The 16,834-nt window shown below is 38.3% G+C and overlaps 1 protein-coding gene across 1 annotated transcript in view; it reads left to right on the forward strand.

Annotated features, from left to right (window-relative positions):
• mcmdc2 (minichromosome maintenance domain containing 2) overlaps nt 1-16,834 on the forward strand; it is a 77,470-nt gene that overhangs the window by 14,659 nt on the left and 45,977 nt on the right. The window contains exons 4-8 of the mRNA XM_060824100.1: nt 715-910; nt 6,504-6,626; nt 7,917-8,024; nt 11,167-11,295; nt 12,855-13,092. Coding sequence (XP_060680083.1) covers nt 715-910; nt 6,504-6,626; nt 7,917-8,024; nt 11,167-11,295; nt 12,855-13,092 — 794 coding nt within the window. The remainder of the gene's footprint in view (nt 1-714; nt 911-6,503; nt 6,627-7,916; nt 8,025-11,166; nt 11,296-12,854; nt 13,093-16,834) is intronic.

The raw sequence follows: 16,834 nt of genomic DNA on the forward strand, positions 1-16,834 counted from the left end.
GCAGTGCTAATTGCTGCAGGCTTTGCTTCATATGGATTACAATTCCATAAAATGTTATTCTTAGTACTGCTATAGAAATAAATACTATTTAATTTATTAAAGAAGTAAATGCTGAAAGTAGATATCAGTAAGAAGAGAAGGCCACTTAGCTTACCCACCTTTATTTCTGTGTTTAAGATAAGATGATCTATGGAGAACTGATTTTCATTCCCTCTTCATGTAAGAAAGATGTATTTATTTAATTTATCACGCATTTCAAAGTGTGCCAAAATGCTTCACACAATGAATTACTTTGAATGCAATATTTCTGTTATTAAGGCAAAGTACAGTCCATTTGTACATAGCATAAGCAATCAAAGAAAGTAATTGGACAAATGATTTACGATGAGGTTTGTTGAGGGAAGAATGTTGTTCAAGACTCAGGAAAATTTTTCATTCTTCTCAAGTGGTAACTTGGGATCTTCAACGTCCATGTCAGTTTCAGGAGCAAGCAGTTACTGTCCCAGCTTAAAATCGCAATTGAAGGACTGCACCTCCAACAATACACTGTTCCCTCATACTGCTCTGAGGTTTCGCTTGCACTATGTACTCAAATCCTTATGGCTAAGAGCTACTAACTAAGCCATATTGACATAAACTGAAATCTATTGTCACTGATAGATCGAATTCTTAAAGAAAACTCTTCCACTGATAACCTACATTTGTATTTTCAAGGTTATTGTTGTGTTAAAGCTGACACATTTACCTCCACTACCAAATTACTCACTTAACCTCTGCCAGTTCCCTCGTGGGTACCAGCTGTTGAGATACTATAAGGTAGAAGGAGTAGTGATTGCATTGACGACTGTAACAAAGTACACTCAAGGTGCAAGATTCCTTTGTTCTGAATCAAGCTGCCCTTTTTCAACAGGTAAAACAAAGACAAATTTATTTTAAGCCAAACTCATGTTTTATATCTGTTTTTAATACCATTTTATTCCATTACCGTATAATTGCAGTTCAGTTTATGTTGAAATTTGTATCTGGAAGTATTCTAATTAAATACTGTATTTACAATGAGATGAATAATTGATAACTATTTTGTAAACCGTTTACAAAGTAATTACTCAAAGAGTTTTATTCATTTTGGAAATCTTCTTTCTCTTCCTCATTTTCAAGTTTTGTTTCCTTCCATAATATGATCAGAAATTGCTTAAGGCATCAGGAAGTTGAGCAGCTGCTCCAGGAGAGCTGGTGAGAGTCTAACACTGCCTCTTCGAGGGAAGGTCCACCACATCATAAACCAATTAGGCAGTGGCAAGACTAACAGGGGACTTCCCCAGGAATTAGATGCTTGGGATTGCAGGTCCCTCTTGGAGGGAGCTGCTGATGAATCAGAGGAAAATAGCTCCTACATTAGCATGTCATCAAAGAGGCCATGGCTGCTACTGGAAGTACACCCACTCAGAGTCCAAGGATCACAGAGTGAACCAGGAGAAAGGGAAGTGATGTGGTGGAGAAGTAGGTTTCCTTGGTTAGAGCCTTGCATAGTCTCAAACAGCACCCCCTGCTAGAAGTCTCATACTTTGATCAGATACTGATTGCCTTGGATCGAGAGATCCTTGCATATCCTTCCCTAAGATTACAAGCTGTCTGCAGGGGAACAGCTATAGTTCATGCCACATAATAACATGCTAGTTTTCCACTGGGTTAATCTCAGTAGACGTGGGCTAAGACCTTTGAATGGCCATTACTTTGGTGGGAAAATTGACCGTGGGTGTTCCTTTACTTAATTCGGCGTCTAATTAGGTGCCCTTCCTGCCTCCCAAATTTCTACCATAGAGAGCAGATAATTTGCCCCACATTTTTTAAGTGAAGAGAACATTTCAATTGCCTGTTACTTTTAGCTTATATCATTATCTAGTAAATCCCTAAAAACTAAAGAACTTACTTGCAAACAACCAATCTCCGTATTCTCTTCAAAGTCATTGGATGTGTTGTTACCTCCCACATCCATTCCCATCTATTCTGGAATTATCTTAAAACACATAAAGGTAGATAAATCCCCACGACGTGATCAAATATATTCCAGGACATCATGGGAAGCCATGGAAGAAATTGTGTGGCCCCTCGCAGAGATATTTGTATCATCAGCCTTGGGTGAAGTGCTGGAAGACTAGACAGTGGCTAATGTTGTGCCATTATTTAAGAAAAGCTGTAAGAAAAAGTCAAAGAATTATAGACTGTTGAGCCTAACGTCAATGATGTGTAAGTTGTTAGAAAGGATTCTGAGAAACAGGATCTACATGTATTTCAAAAGGCAAGGCAGATTAGGGATAGACAACTTGGCTTTATGCATGGGAAATCACGTCTCAAAATTTGATTAAGTTTTTTTGAATAGATAAGCAAGAAGATTGATGAAGGCAGAGCAGTAAATTGTCTACATAGACTGTAGCAAGGTCTTCGACAAGGTTGTGCGTGGTATATTGGTTAGTAAGGTTAGGTCACATGGGATCTAGGGAGAGCTAGCCAATTGGATACAAAATTGCCTTGATTGTAGGCAGAAAGTGGTGGTAGACTGGAGGTGACCAAGCGGAAATGCTGTTGTTTCACATTTATGTAAGCGATTTGGATGAGAATATAGAAGACTTGGTTAGTAAGTTTGTGGATGACGCCAAAATTGGTGGGATAGTGGACAGTGAAGAAGGTTATCTAAGATTAAAATGGGATCTTGATCAACTGAACCAGTGGGCTGAGGAATGACAGATGGAGTTTAATTCAGATAAATGCAAGGTGTTGCGTTTTGGTAAAGAAACCAGGGCAGGAGTTACACAATTAATGATAGGACAGTGGTGAGTATTGTCAAACAGAGAGACCCAAGGGTGCAGGTATGTAGTTCCTTAAAAGTGGCATCACAGATAGATAGAGTGATGAAGAAGACATTTGACACGCTTGCTGCATCAGTCAGAGCACTGAGTACAGGAGTTTTGACATCATGCCACGGCTGTACAAGACATTGGTAAGGCAATGTACTGCATACTATTCTCATTGAGGAGAAAGTGGGTATTGCAGATACTGGAGATTAGAATCAAGATTAGGGTAGTGCTGGAAAAGCACAGCAGGTCAGGCAACATCCGGGGAGCTGGAAAATTGACGTTTCGGGCCAAAGCCTTTCATCAGGAATGTTCGCATCACCCAGTTATTGGAAGGATGTTATTAAACTGGAAAGCATGCAAAAAAAATTCACAAGGTTATTTCCCAGATTAGAAGTTTGAGTCATAAGGACAGACTGGATAAGCTGGGACTATTTTCCCTGGAGCAGAAGTGGCTGAGGGGTGATCTTACAGAAGTTTATCAAATCATGATGGGCATAGGTAAGGTGAGTAGTCAGGATATTTTTCCCAGGGTAAGGTAGTCCAAATGTAGAGGGTATAGGTTTTAGGTGAGAGGGGTAAGATTTAAAAGGGACCGGTGGGGCAATTTTTCACAGAGAGTGGTGCGGATGTGGAACGAGCTGCAAGAGGAAATGGTAGAGGCCAGTACAATTGCAATATTTACTTGGATAGGAAAGGTTTAGAGACACATAAGCCAAATGCAGGCAAATGGAACTAGTTCAGTTTAGGAAACCTGGTCGGCATGGATGAGTTGGGCCGAAGAGCCTCTATGAACTCTAATAACTTACAATGACTTCTTGTCCTGCTCCTAGATCATTCCCTGAGGTATCTCCTAAGAATCTATCCTTGGTAACTTCCTGTTGTTTATCAAAATGTTGTCCCTTAATCACAATATCTGATGGCAAGTGTTTGTTTTCATGTGCATGTTTTTGACAGCACCTAACTTTACTTCACCATCAACTCTCTCAACTTGTTCACTGCTGTTAAGTTAATGGATTGCTCATCCAATGTCAAGTATTGAGGAACAGACAATTCCTCCAATTAACTATTAGAAGACTGAAACCATTGTTTACAATTCCCACACCAAACTTCATTTCCCATTCTAATTCTATCCCTCTCCTCGACATTTATCTAAAATCAAGCCAGCCTGTTTGCAATTTTGGTGCCACATTGATCCTGAATTGAGTTTTCAATCTCATATTCATTTCAACACTAAGATGGCCTGTTTCCTCCCAGTAAAATCACTCAACTTCATCTTTTTTCAGTTAAATTGCTGTTGAAACCCTCATCCATGTCTTTATTACCTTTAGACATGACTCTTCCAATGCAATCTTTGCTATTCTCCCATATTCTACCTCCTATGTAATCAGGGTCACCCAAAACTCTAATACCTGTGTCTTAACCCATAGCAGGGCTTTTGGTTCCATGTGCTTGCTAACTCACTGTCTCTCAATCAAACAACATCTTGACTTGAAAATTTTCAAGTCCTTCTATGGTCTTTACTGCCCTATTTTTGTCACCATCCCCAACCTAGGAACCCTCAAATATATCTTGCTGCTATCCAGTTAAAATTGTTTCATCATCGTGCCATAGTGTTAAAGGTTTAGATGGAGAGGAATTTCTTAAATGCGTACAAGACAATTTTCTGATTCAGTTTGTGGATATACCTACTTGAGAAGGTGCAAAACTGGACCTACTCTTGGGAAATAAGGCAGGGCAGGTGACTGAGGTGTCAGTGGGGAAGCACTTTGGGGCCAGCGACCATAATTCTATTATATTTAGAATAATAATGGAAAAGGATAGACCAGATCTAAAAGTTGAAGTTCTAAATTGGAGAAAGGCCAATTTTGACGGTATTAGGCAAGAACTTTCAAAAGCTGATTGGAGGCAGATGTTCACAGGTAAAGGGACGGCTGGAAAATGGGAAACCTTCAGAAATTAGATAACAAGAATCCAGAGAAAGTATATTCCTGTCAGGATGAAAGGGAAAGCTGATAGGTATAGGGAATGCTGGATGGCTAAAGAAATTGAGGGGTTGGGTAAGAAAAAGAAGGAAACATATGTCAGATATAGACAGGATAGATCGAGTGAATCCTTAGAAGAGTAGAAAGGAAGTAGGAGTATCCTTAAGAGGGAAATCAGGAGGGCAAAAAGGGGACATGAGATAGTGTTGGTAAATAGAATTAAGGAGAATCCAAAGGGTTTTTACAAATATATTAAGGACAAAAGGGTAGCTAGGGAGAGAATAGGGCCCCTCAAAGATCAGCAAGGCGGCCTTTGTGTGGAGCCATAGAAAATGGGGGAGATACTAAATGAATATTTTGCATCAGTATTTACTGTGGAAAAGGATATGGAAGATATAGACTGTAAGGAAATATATGGTGACATCTTGCAAAATGTCCAGATTACAGAGGAGGAAGTGCTGGATGTCTTGAAACGGTTAAAGATGGATAAATCCCCAGGACCTGATCAGGTGGTACCCGATAACTCTGTGGGAAGATAGAGAAGTGATAGAGCTGGGCCTCTTGCTGAGATATTGTATCATCGATAGTCACAGGTTAGGTGCCAGAAGACTGGAGGTTGGCAAACATGGTGCCACTGTTTAAGAAGGGTGGTAAAGACAAGCCAGGGAACTATAGATCGGTGAGCCTGACCTCAGTGGTGGGCAAGTTGTTACAAAATTATAAGGGGCATGGATAGGATAAAATAGACAAAGTCTTTTCCCTGGGATCGGGGAGTCCAGAACTAGTGGGCATAGGTTTAGGGTGAGAGGGGAAAGATATAAAAGAGACCTAAGGGGCAACTTTTTCACGCAGAGGGTGGTACATGTATGGAATGAGCTGCCAGAGGATGTGGTGGAGGCTGGTACAATTGCAACATTTAAGAGGCATTTGAATGGGTATATGAATAGGAAGGGTTTGGAGGGATATGGGCTGGGCGCTGGCAGGTGGGATTAGATTGGGTTGGGATATCTGGTCGGCATGGACAGGTTGGACTGAAGGGTCTGTTTCCATGCTGTACATCTCTATGACTCCATGCCTTAAGTCACCTGGGCCCCAACCTCTAGAATTCCTTTCATACGTCTCTCCCTCTCCACTACCCCACTTTCCTCCTTTGACATACTTATTAAAGTCACCCATTTGGTCATCTCATAATTTATTATAATGTTCCAATGAAGTGTCTTAAGCACTTCATTGTGTTAAAAGTGATTTATAAATATACATTACACAGATCACATTGGCAGAATATCCCAGTTACTTTATTTTTAAATTGTCCCTGTTTGAATGTAGCCAAATGCCGCATATAAAAAATGATCAGTTAATCTGTTTAAGTGGTTGCGGTTCATGGATAAATATTGGCCAGTACTTTCTGATGCTGATATAAATGCTACTGCTGAGACAGGTTGACATTTGGTTGTATGTAAGATTGAGGTCAGAATGTATCATGTGAAGAGTTTTGGGTCCACATATTACAACCTTATCATCATGCATAGTGCATTAGTGCATCACTTTAGTTCTCACCACACTTGGAAAGATACTTGCACATTGATTTTTATGTTACATTATTAGAGCATTATATATTTTATTATAATGCATCTTGTTAAATATTTAATATCATTACCCATACCAGGCTTTCAGTACATTCGAGTGCATACTGTAGGTGCTACAGAATCAGCAACTGTGCGAAATGACTTCACATGCACTTTGTGTAACTCTGCACTCAAGGAAGACGTGAAATTTAGAGTGCTAGGTGGTATGTGTATAATTTCTTACATTCACAGCTTAATTCCTTACATTCTAAATTTAATTATACATGTAATAGTTATGTTTGGCACACTTTGGTGAGAGACAATTCTAAAACAGCAGCAAAATAACTTTTGTAAGTTTGTAGGTAGAATAGCTCAGGATCGAAGAACAGAATCTGCAATAAACTTAATACATGGTGGAAATAAAAAATATTGAGCTTCTGTCATGAAATTCTGATATTGGTTTATATGTTTTGTTTACATTATTAGTAATACTAGTCAGTTTGCGTATGAATCAACAATTAAATTATTTGGATATTACATAAGGATGTCAAATGACGCAAGTTTGAAACATATTCTCTCACTGGCTTAATTGATTAAATAAATGATTGGTTGATCCATACAAACCAAGAAAGATGTCATTGTTCTGTGCCATTTGCTGAATGTTCTTATTGTAATTTGAATGTTAATATGTGCTTTACAATTAACTTTGGTGATTCAAAAGTTACAGAGGAGAAAGTAGGCCAGCATTCTTCCTCTGCATTGCTAATCAGGGACACATCTGGTGTGGAGAAAGAGGATGGCAAGGATTCTCAGATGCCAGCCACCTATCTCTAAGACCCTGTAATCCCTCAGTCCATGTGACAGCTCACAGACATGGTCTCAAGTAAATGGAATCCTGACCTTCTTTTCCCTGCTTATCTGTTCATTTGGATGGGTTCCTGGATTATTGAAACAATAGCATAGCACTGCCTTGAAGGAGAAAGCAAGTGAAACATTTTATTAAACCTTCCTATATGTTTTGTTTTAAGAATATGTCAGTTTTTGTTGTCCAAGTTGTTTCTCCTTCTTACCACTATCCACTTTATCATTCTGTTTGTATCATTTTTGGCAAAAACAAATATAATCTGTATGTGTAACCATATCTAGTACTCACCTTGAATTTGTGCATCGCACAGTCCTTGAATGAGAAGTTGAATTCTGGGCTGAGTAGGACAGAAACATAGCAACATAGAAAGTAGGAGCAGAAGTAATTCATTCAGCCCTTTGAGCCTGCTCACAATTCAATATGATTGTGACTAATCATCTAACTCAGGACCCTGGTCTCATTTTCTCTCAATATTTTTATCCCTTTAGCCCCAACAACTGTATGTAACTCCTTCTTGAAAACATTTAATGTTTTAGCATGACAGAGAATTCCACTGGCTCACCAATCTTTATGAAGAATTTTCTCCTCATTTACAATACAACAATATTTGATAAAATATTACTTTTGTTTTATTATTTATTTTCAAAAGACAAACAGCTTGTTGAAATAATTGATGCAGCTGCCCTTGATGTCATAAAAGGAAATCAAGTCAACAGATCATGCTCTCGATACCAGTCGTTCACTGTGTTCTTGAGGGGTGAGTTTTTTTTATTGTAACATCAGTTAAATGTTCTGTCATGACAACTTATTGGAATGGCAAATAGTATTTCATGTTCATAATCTTAAATAATTTAATGCGTAATTCTTCTGTCACTGGTAAATGTTTGATTTTAGTCAGCAGTCTCCTAAAGTAGCACTATGTCATTCAAATTGGAATGTTAACCTTTGATGCTTAGTTCCTGTTTATTGTATTATGATCCTAGCTGATGGTAGTATTGGACAAGTCAGGTCCCAAGTCAAATCTGGCTTGATAGATAACATGTTTAATTTTTGAGTTGATTACTGTTGTTAGTCACTGAAAAAAATGGAAGTAGGTTTTCCCCAATAAGTTCACAGAATTGTTTGGTCAGTGAATCATTAAGGGAATGAGGGGAAATTAAATGTTCCATTGTTTTTTGAAATCAATCCGTACATTAAGTATTATACTGTTATACATTATGCACTCATTAAGAGAAGACAATGTTAGAGTGGTACTGGAAACGCACAGCAGATCAGGCAGCATCCAAGGAGCTGGAAAGTCAATGGCCTAGTGGATTATTACTGATTGTTAATCCAGAGACCCCAACTAATGTTATGGGGATCCAGGTTTGAATCTTGCCATGGCAATGAAAATCTGGAATTAAGAGTCAAATGATGAGCATGAATCAATTTTCGATTGTCAGACAAAACCCATCTGATTTATTGTTGTCCATTAGGGAAGGAAAACCGCTAACCTTACCTGGTCTGGCGTACATGTGAATCTAGACCAAAAGCAATGTGGTTGACTCATGAGCATGGGCAATAAATGCTGGCCTACCTAGCGATGCCCTCATCTCATTAATGAATAAAAAGAATTGTGCTGGACATGCTGTTCAGCCATCAAACGTGTGATGTGTCTTTTCATGAGTTTTCAGGGACATAGAATATCTTTAGTTACTCCCATGCTTATAATATTGTTTATTCTGCTACAGCCTTTCATTCCTGGTTGGGTATCAGAAGGATATTGCTTTAACATAGTTACCACACAGCTGCAAGACTGTATCACTAGTCAAAGGCTGGCTCAGTTGTATATGCTCTGAGCCATTTTTATAACGAAAGAGGCTTCCAGGGAACCAGTCGGAGCTCCAGTTTGTACTTGTATTCACATATACAAATAGTTAAGGAACATGTTAAAGTTAGCTGTAAAATACCACTTCAAAAACAGTGTTTAAACCTAGTCATCTTTGGCATTGTAGAAGGTAACAATATATGCATGAGGAAATGACTGACCTTGACCTGCAAGTGGAAAGGTACTGCTGAGGTCTTGGAAATTTCATAGGCTCACAGTGAGTCAACTTCATGTGTTCAGTTGGAGTGTGAATACTGAAAATACCAAATGCAGATAAATTGCGTTTTAAAGTGAAATTGTGGGAATACTTTTCCAAATGGTGATGCAACAAATTATTCCTATTTGAAGTAGTAGTAAAGTGCTAGGTTTACCAGGATGCTGCCTGGAAAAGAGGGAATGAGCTATAAGGAGAGGCTGGACAAACTAGGATTGTTTTCTGGAGTGGCGAAGCTAAGGGGGAGACCTGATAGAAGTTCATAAAATTATGAGAGCCGTAGATAGCATTGACAGTCAGAATCGTTTTCTCAGAGTTGAAGTATCAAAGCATGCATTTAAGGTAAGGGGGAGGAAGTTCAAAGGAGATGTGAGGGGTAAGTTTTCTTTTGCACAGAATGATAGGTGAAATGCGCTGCCGGGGAAGTGGTGAAAGTAGATATTATAGGGGTGTTTTAGGAGCTTTTAGATAGATACATGAACAAGCAAGGAATGGAGGGATATGGACCAATGGCAGGCAAAAGGGATTAGTTTAATTTGAGGACATTTTTGGCACAATATCATGGGCTGAAAGGCGTGTTCCTGTGCTATGCTGTTCTATGTTCTAAATAAAGTGAATCTTGCTGTAGAATGCAGTTTCTTATTACACTTGTAGACAGCTGTTTGCTGGTTGCTAACCATTCACTCACAATAATGGTGTAACAGACATAAACATGGGACTTTGTGGCATAAACTGAGTTGATGCACAGGAAGCTAACTTTGCTTTGGGAGAATCAGAATCAGTCCATTTTGATATAGCATTTACTCTGTTCAAATGAACTACACCTGTGTGAAATGCAGCGTCAACCCCTCATGGGACATTCCGCTTTCGCTGCATTTCCTCCAAAAGTACCTAGAAAACAGCAACTTGAAAAAAGCTACTTATCCCTTAAGGTGATAGCAACATCCTGCTGGTGAGCCTGAAAGTTCTGTTTGATAAAAATCTTGAGCAATTTCACAAGATTAGCCAATCAAATATTTTATGTACAGAAAAGAAAATGGACTCTTGTGAGCAGATTATCATTTAGTCTGGCATTAGCAAATAATATCATTATGGTTTGTGGGTGTTCCTTTTTTTGTATTGGCTGTCCACCATTTTCTGCCCATTAAAATCAATGATTGTCAACTTATAGATAGGGAACTTTTGTGTATGGTTGCCAGTCTAAGTATTGGTAGCTTTGATAATACAATGATGCTTACGTTGAATTACAATGTCTTCACAGCATTTTTAAGTTACAATTTGCAGCTGATTAGTCTGAAAACATAATATCTCATAAAATGGTAAAATACAACGTATAAGGGATCAAAGCCATTCAAAATCTTCATTTTACATCTTGCCATTTTAAGTTGTCTTGAAGAAACCAGAATGGTGTCAAAGGGCTAGAAATTATTGCCAGCAATTTTATGGTTCAAATACTTTCTAAGGTTAATCCTCCATTAATAAGCAAAAAGAAATTTGATATGAACTTGGTAAAAATAAAATATTGGCAGTAATTTTTAAGCTTCAGACTTCCAGGGGTAATGTAGTAGAGAAAGTCAAAAATATTTGGCTGACTTAGATGAGATGTTTCTTTTGTATACCCAACAGTCCAGCTCACAATTGCAAGATATTCATCCTATGGATACCTGACAGAATAAATAAAGGTTTCAAAAGCAATCTTATGTTGTTAGGTCAGTTTGGACTACTGAACTAAAAATATGCATTTTGATATGTTTAACATAACCAATATAAAACTATAAGGAAATAATGTTGGAAACTTGGAATACTTTTTTTTTAAAGATGAGCTTCCTAACAGAATGAAAATGGGCAATAGATACTACGTAATAGGAATTCCAGCTCATATATACAGTGGTTCACACCTGCAATTATGTATGGAAGCAAATAGCATACAGCCATGGTTTACAAATGGTAAGCTCTGTATTAATTTGCAATATTTAATAAGAAACCCAACTGACAGTGATTTTAGAATATAGAATAGTTCAATGTAGTGTTGAGCCTTTTTGAGTTCAGTTGATAAATTTGATGTAGCCTTTGATGTTCCTTCAAAGTGATAAAAGGCAAATAAATAAAGAATTGCTTTTTAATGTTATTAAATACAAATAGTAGTAGAGTCTTGAATATTACTGAAAAGAAATACATTTTGCATTAATCATGATAAGATTGGTTGATTGTGTCAAATAGCATTTGCAAATTGCAAATGGCTATTTGTACGAAGCAATGTACTGACCCTACTCAATTAGACCATTCTTACAAAACTTGCAACACATTGTCCAATATTAGATGTGGTTTTGCAACTGGGCAGTACTTGTTGGATAATCCTGAGTGTGCAAAGAATTACAATGATAATCAATGTTAGATTTTCAGTTAGACTTGCACTTTTCTCAGGGCACTGCCATGACTAATCAGTGTCAACTTGGTTTAAAATTTAGCCTGTCAATCATTATTAATGGGTGCTTTCTCCATAGCAATGCCTCTGCCAAAGTCCACTTGTCGACTAATCAACATGCTGCTCTCATTCAGTATAAATGTTGGATTTTCCCTTGAATTGATATTCTTGTGAATTGTCCTGATGAGTGCAAGATGAAGTGCTTTGATAAAGTATGTTTTTTTTCAGAAATGCTATGCTTGGAATTTTGAGATATATTTCTTGTGATTTTATTATGTTGCAAACTCTGTGAACAACTGTTTATAACAGATGCTCACAAGAACCAGATTTCAAACCTTCCATCAACTGTCACCTTGTGGAAGATAGAGATTTATAGTCAAAACATATGCATCTGCCTCTGACATACCTCTTTGTGATCAGTTAGTTTTCCTCTCTTTCAAGGGCACTAGATGCCCTCCTTTGTATTGTTGAGCTGTTCATCACTAACTTTTTCAACATGGGAGATATTGCAGCTAATTCAACATGCACACCTGTACTTCCGTGCTAATTTTTGATTTTTGATACCCCCAACTCATGGACTGTGGCCAGTTATATCATCTCAGTTGTATCTCTATTAATGCTGAGCTAAGATCAGCTAATGTCACAGTTAAAAGATTGAATTGGGATCTCTTTGGTGTGTATGCCTCGGCTACTTTTTGAAGTATCTCACTAAGACTGTGAATGTATTGAACTGTTAAAGATTGAAAGAACTGAACAGTATTTTTCTAACTTTACAATCTTTGCATTTTGATGGTGCTTAACAGTACTTGTTCTGTAGCTTTATGGCTCACTAGCATGACATCATCTCTCCAGTTCATCTAATCACCAGTCTTCTGTTTTGTGCTGCACTTCTAGCAATGATTTACGGCCCAAAGGTACACAATAGCAGTGTAAAAGTACATTATTAAGATAGCATTAAAGCTAATCAGTTTGTTTTAAACTAGCTTGAAATGTTTCAAATTGTACATGAAATTGATATAATCAAAATTTGTTGAGCCTGTTAAAGTAGTAAAACTAATTACCTTTCATGATTCCTTTAAAGATTCACCCTTCATCAGTGACAACTTCAAATACCTACTTTCTATCACTTCAACTTCACCTTGGAGATTCACAGCTGTTCTGGCCGATATCTTTGCTGCACAGATTGTCCCACCCGGCACTTACAACATTCTGAAACTCAGCCTGCTACTGAGTCTGGTTCAGACCTGCAAAAATGACAAGCAGACACTGGGATACTTAGACCTTTTAGTTGTTACAAGTGATCCAGTAACAGTGGACAGGTGCTATTTCATGTTATTTAACTTTGTGTATAATTTTTATATGGCAATAGGAAGAACAATATCTAGCAGATTTCTCACATAGAAGTTGTATTGAATATTTGTATATCTCAAGGTTTATGGACTATCAATATTAACATTAGGGATTTTTTTTTCTACAAATCAGTAGCAATTAATATCCTATCCTTATGTGTGTCATGGTTCAATTCAGAGGGGCAACCTTGAGAAGAGGGGCATCCTTTTCCCAATTATTTCATAATCATATGTAGCAATCAGGGTGGCATGGTGGCTCAGTGGTTAGCACTGCTGCCTCACAGCGTCAGGGACCCTGGTTTGATTCCAACTTTGGGCAACTGTCTGTGTGGTTCTTTTTATTGAGAGTATATGTTCCTGGTTGTTAAGAAATATACAGATCTTCCTTTGGGATAGAGTCCTCAGCATTGAGATAGATCCTTCAAACCACCTGCCTTGGCAACTGTGGCTTGTCTCTGAATTTTTTTTCCTGGGTCAGCTAGCCTGTGTGTAGGCTATAACCCCCACCCCATATAATAAAACTTCTACTTTCCCTGCTTTAAGACATGTGGACCAAGCCAGGATTCTTCATCATTACAATCTTTCCATTCTGACTCCTGCTACCTGTCTCAAGAAGAAAAATCCAGGTCATTGTCTCAAGGTACCAGGTTGGTGACTTCCTCAGCTACTTCGAACCACACCTGCTTAGTTGGAAAAGTCATTCTGTTCTTCCTGCCCTTCAGAGAGCTGACATCATTGCAGTACCTCAATTCCCACAGCAGGACATCTAAGTAAGGGTCAGAGAGCCAGGATGCAATTTTCCCAGGTCACGTCGTCATCACTGTGTTTGCTGCAGCCTCAAAAATCCAAGTACTATTGAGCCCCTATAACCGATGGCATGGCTTCTTTAATTAGAAATTCATCCCTTGGCAGAATGGATGAATCATCCCATCTCCCCTATAATTGGCCAGGGAAAGAAGAAGTGGAATTCTTATACTTTTGCCCTTGAAAAGAGATTTGCCAAAGCACGCTAATAGGATTTTGGCTTCTAAACCTGAAAAATAGCCCCATTGTTTCAGCAGGAACTAAGTCTACAAGATTCTACTCATTATTCTAGAAAGCTGTCTTGAATGCCAGTCCACGAACTCCTCCAATCTGCTTTTCATCAATCTGGTTTGAGCTATTTATACAATGATTGCATTATCTTTATTTCATAACCCTGTATTTATACTATGTGGAACATACTAACTACGATTAGGGTCCATAAATTACTCCAACTAATGTGTTATGGCTTGATATTTCTTAGCTCTGCCCATGCTGTACTATACTCTGATTTTTCTAGGCAAAGATTCTTCATCATTACAGTCTTTCCATTTTGTTTATCTGTTCTAAAAATCAAATGTCCCGAAGTTTTGGTTTGCACACTTGCACATGTTGTAACCATGTCCTGGTAACGGTTGCTATTTCAAATTATTTATCCCATTAATTAATCTTTCGTGGTATGAATGCTACATGTCTTCAAATATTTTGCCTTCTTTTTAACTCACTATTTTCCCATGACTTAACCTTAATATTAACACCTTCATTGAAATCTGCCTTTTCCTGCCATACCCTGCTCAATCCACCCAAGCCATCACTCTGCTCTACAGCCTTGACTTTTCTCTTTCGTCTTAAAAAAAGGAAACATTCAACTTAATTCCATACCTATCTCCTATGAGTTTAAACATCTATGTACCTGTTACTTGAACTTGTCAGAATACTGGTCCCAGTTTAGTTTTAGTGGAGTCCATCTCATAGGGCATCTTTTTCTTCCCCTTGTACACATGGTGGGTGCCTCATGAATTGAAACCTCTTACTTCTGCAGCTTACTTATGTCATGTTGAGGTTGTAGAGGATGTTGGTGAGGCCACTTTTGGAGTACTGTGCACAGTTCTGGTCACCCTGCTATGGAAGGATATTAATAAATTGAAGAGGGTTCAGAAAAGATTTATCATGATTTTGCCAAGCCTGGAGGGTTTGAGTTATAAGGAAAGGCTGGAGAAGGTGTTATGGTGGCTCAGTGGTTAGCACTGCTACCTCACAGCACCATGGGCAACTGTCTATGTGGTGTTTCCTGTTCTCCCAGTGTCTGCATTATTTTCTTCTAGGAATTCAGGTTTCTTCCGACAGTTCAAAGATGTGCACGTTAGGTGGGTTGGCCATGCTCACCTCTACCACCACTGACAGGAAGATGACAAAGAAAAGGAAGTAAACCAAAAGGGTAGGAAAGAAGAGAGGAAGTAGCTGCCTGGAGCAGATGTGCCCAGGAGCCTGAACACTGCCTACCTTTCCAATGCCACCATTGCTGATGCCACTATTCTAGACATCTTTGTTGATCAGAGATAGACAGGAAGCTCACAAATAGCCATTGATAAAATTAGAAATATCTCTGACATATATACTAACTTGATTTAAAACAATTACTGAACCAAACAGGCTAAGTGCAGTAATTGCCAAGATTATAAAACGTCACATCAAAATCATATCTTCCTTTATCTTCCATGGTCTCATGTGCTGCAAATATTGCAAAGCACCCATGAGGATGATTCTTTAAAGGACATCATTCCTTCAAAAGATGAACAACACTAGATTACTTTGACACTTAGTTGAGTTTTCATGTGGTGATTTATATCTCACCAGTCAGAACAAACAGACTCTGATGGGTGGTAAGGACAATCATTGAGAGTCTTGTTTGAAGCATAATTCACACCAACAGGTGCTGAGTTGGACAGAGATGCTGAAACCCAGGCACTGTTTTTAAAAAGGAGAATGCTAAAAAAAAGTGTTAGCAACTTGGTTGAATACTGACAGAAGTGCAAAAGACACTTTTCACAACAGTGGAGAGGATGAAGGTATTCACTTTGGTTGTTAATAAATGAAATTCAGAGACAGTCAACAATGGAGACAGTAGCCAATTCCATGCAGTTTAAAGCTGAACTGTCAAATGAATCCATGCAGGCCAGAACTAAATCCATGTTAGATTGGGTGAAAACCTGGCTGCTGCCTTAAAACTGGATTTCTAAGCATTGTAATGTGCTATTGATTATTGTGAAATTGTTCCACAGTAAGATGATCTGTTCATGGTCCAGATATGGATGATAGAAAAAGGGAGCATAGATGTGGAAACTACATTCCCAATTTACTCCTGGTCTCCAAACCCCTTCCAGACTCACAACCGATATTCAACATGCAACCGCACTTCTCTCCTCCTGCACAATTGCAGATAGAGTTTTTCAGGGGTTCAAAATGCAGATGGCATAGACCAAAAGCACCTGAGCAGTCAAATGAGGAATTATTCCGACTGAGTGCTTCATGGGATGCTTCATGTATGTATATAAGAAAAATTCAACTACATCCAGGATATGCATAAGATGGTAACAAAATACTGCATTGTTAAGATTCCTTTTCTTAATAATGTCACATAATGGTTATTGATTAATTTACCCTTCCATGCCTTTGCTTATTAGTGTTTTGAATGCCAACATCCCTTTTCACTTGTTTCATGAATGAAAACACCTGCTGAATTTAACTGGATGGATGTCCATTGACAAGGGGTCATGAGTTCAAAGTGAGAGGGGAAAAGTTTAGTGGAGATACACCTGTACATGGAAAGTTCTTCACACAAAGGATAGTGGGTGCCTGCAATGTGTTACCAGTGGAGGTGCTAGGGGCAGGAACGATAGCATCATTTAAG

The sequence above is a fragment of the Hemiscyllium ocellatum genome, chromosome 4 (genome assembly GCF_020745735.1).
Source record: "Hemiscyllium ocellatum isolate sHemOce1 chromosome 4, sHemOce1.pat.X.cur, whole genome shotgun sequence".
NCBI classification, from domain to species: Eukaryota; Metazoa; Chordata; class Chondrichthyes; order Orectolobiformes; family Hemiscylliidae; genus Hemiscyllium; species Hemiscyllium ocellatum.